The sequence below is a fragment of the Frankliniella occidentalis genome, unplaced genomic scaffold (genome assembly GCF_000697945.3).
Source record: "Frankliniella occidentalis isolate FOCC.00 unplaced genomic scaffold, Focc_3.1 Scaffold3, whole genome shotgun sequence".
NCBI lineage: Eukaryota > Metazoa > Arthropoda > Insecta > Thysanoptera > Thripidae > Frankliniella > Frankliniella occidentalis.
In genome coordinates this window covers 2,761,473-2,763,294 of record NW_026267133.1, presented here as the reverse complement: position 1 = coordinate 2,763,294, position 1,822 = coordinate 2,761,473, and the positions used below count along the sequence as shown (strand labels likewise).

The 1,822-nt window shown below is 51.8% G+C and overlaps 2 protein-coding genes across 2 annotated transcripts in view; one reads left to right on the top strand and one right to left on the bottom strand.

The window, feature by feature from the left end:
• LOC113204646 (G protein-coupled receptor kinase 1) overlaps positions 1-567 on the bottom strand; it is a 38,072-nt gene extending 37,505 nt beyond the window's left edge. The window contains exon 1 of the mRNA XM_052267060.1: positions 462-567. Within this exon, the coding sequence (XP_052123020.1) occupies positions 462-525 (64 nt within the window). The 5' untranslated portion in view covers positions 526-567. The remainder of the gene's footprint in view (positions 1-461) is intronic.
• LOC113204658 (HEAT repeat-containing protein 6) overlaps positions 1-1,822 on the top strand; it is a 17,816-nt gene that overhangs the window by 6,407 nt on the left and 9,587 nt on the right. The window lies entirely within an intron of this gene.

Genomic DNA, 1,822 nt, shown 5'->3' with positions numbered 1-1,822 from the left:
GAACAACTCGCCGAACCACCCGGGGGGGGGGGGGGGGGGGCAGTGAGGGTTAAGATGGGACTACAGCCATTTCGCGGGCCGTCGGCCAAGATCACCCCGCCCCGCCCCGCCCCCACCACAGTTCCAACCCTTCCCGGGCCGGGAGCCGGGCGCCAAGCCTCGGCCGAGGGATGGTGGAGACTTCTTCAGTAAACACGCACCCCATAGAAATGGCACGGAAGGCTATGGGCAGCCAGCGCCACAAATAGGGGTTTTCATTTTCCGGAAAAGTACTGTTGGGATTTTCCCCTAAATCTCTTAATTTTATTTTCCAAAGACGTTTCAGTTTTTCTAATTTTTCTGCAAATATCTCAAATTTTTCGAAAAAAAAATAATAATTCTGGAAACGTTTAACATTTTTCTAATTTTTCCCCGATAAAATTGCAGATTGTAAAATTCCTAGCCACGACTTTGGTACTCACCTAATATTTGATTAAATATTTTGTCGAAGGCGACCTCCCCAGCGCGGAGCATGCTCTTGTGCATCACACTCTTCACGCTGAAACAAGAGAGACATAGACGTGGTTAGAAAAGCGACAACCGTGACTGCAAGAAGACAAAACAAAAAAAAGGGGGGGCGCAAAATTGATGAGGGCGGGCAGGGCAGGTGAGACGCACAGTGGCCAACTGGAGAAATATGCCTCAGGCTGAAGCCCTAGCCAGAACAAGCAACCCTCCGTGGCGCCTGATAAGTAGGCAACATCTTGACTCCGGTGCATTTCGAGCACTGCAGGGAAGGCTACCCGGGATCTCTGCTTGCTACAACAACAGGGCGCACCGAGCCCCCGCAAATTTGACGAGTGAATCCAAGAAAAATGTGGCTGAGCTCGATGGAGCCGTCCAAGCGCGTCCGTTGTTTCCACAGATTTGTTCGGTTAATTACGGGAGCCCACCGCCTGCGAGCCTGCGGGTAGACCAGCCCGCGGTACACGGGTGCACTGCGAGCATGATGTTGCCTACCTACAAGGCGCTACGAGAGCTAGCCGCCTGCCTGCGAGACTGAGGGTAGACCAGCCCGCGGTACACGGGTGCACTGTGCGCATGATGTTGCCTACCCACTAGGCGCTACGAGAGCTAGCCGAAGGTACAGGTACATAAAAAATAAAATCACAGAGTGCTACTTTTGCTATTTTTTCTACCAATCCACGATCACCTCCTACAGCTCCGTTACGGCCGTTCCACAAACGTGTTAGGACGTATTCCAGCGTAAAAAGAGTTTAATCACAGTAACAAAAAATACACCAATAACGTAAAAAAAAGGCTCAGAGGCCCCTACTTTTTTCTGGTTACACTGTACCACATGCAGGCGTGTATGTGAATTGCAGTACTCGTTTGGCAACATTAGGTGCCACGGTGAGCGACGATAGGCAAGCCCGCCCGCACGCCCGCCCGTGGTATAGCCGGCAAAAATATTACGAGGCCTACGGCACATCGATGGGACACCCTCGTGATGGGAATTTGACGGCGAATTTGACGCTATTTAAATTAGACACTGAAAGCAGTGAGTGGGGTGGTTCGTTGGGTGGTTTGTGTGCAAGTAGGTCGCGGTCGGGGCGGGGCGGCATGGCGGCACGGGACAGCAGGACAGACACTAGACACAACCCTACAACCACTACGAGAGGATAGGATCGCGGCATTAAAAACAAATAACACAAAGCAAGAAGATTTCAAAACAAAAGTGCGACCAAGAAGAGGGCCGCGAAATACCGCGAGGAAAGGAAGGGGGGCGAAAGAAAGAAAGAGACAGAGACGGCGTCCCTCTTCCCCTTTCACCAACCCCATA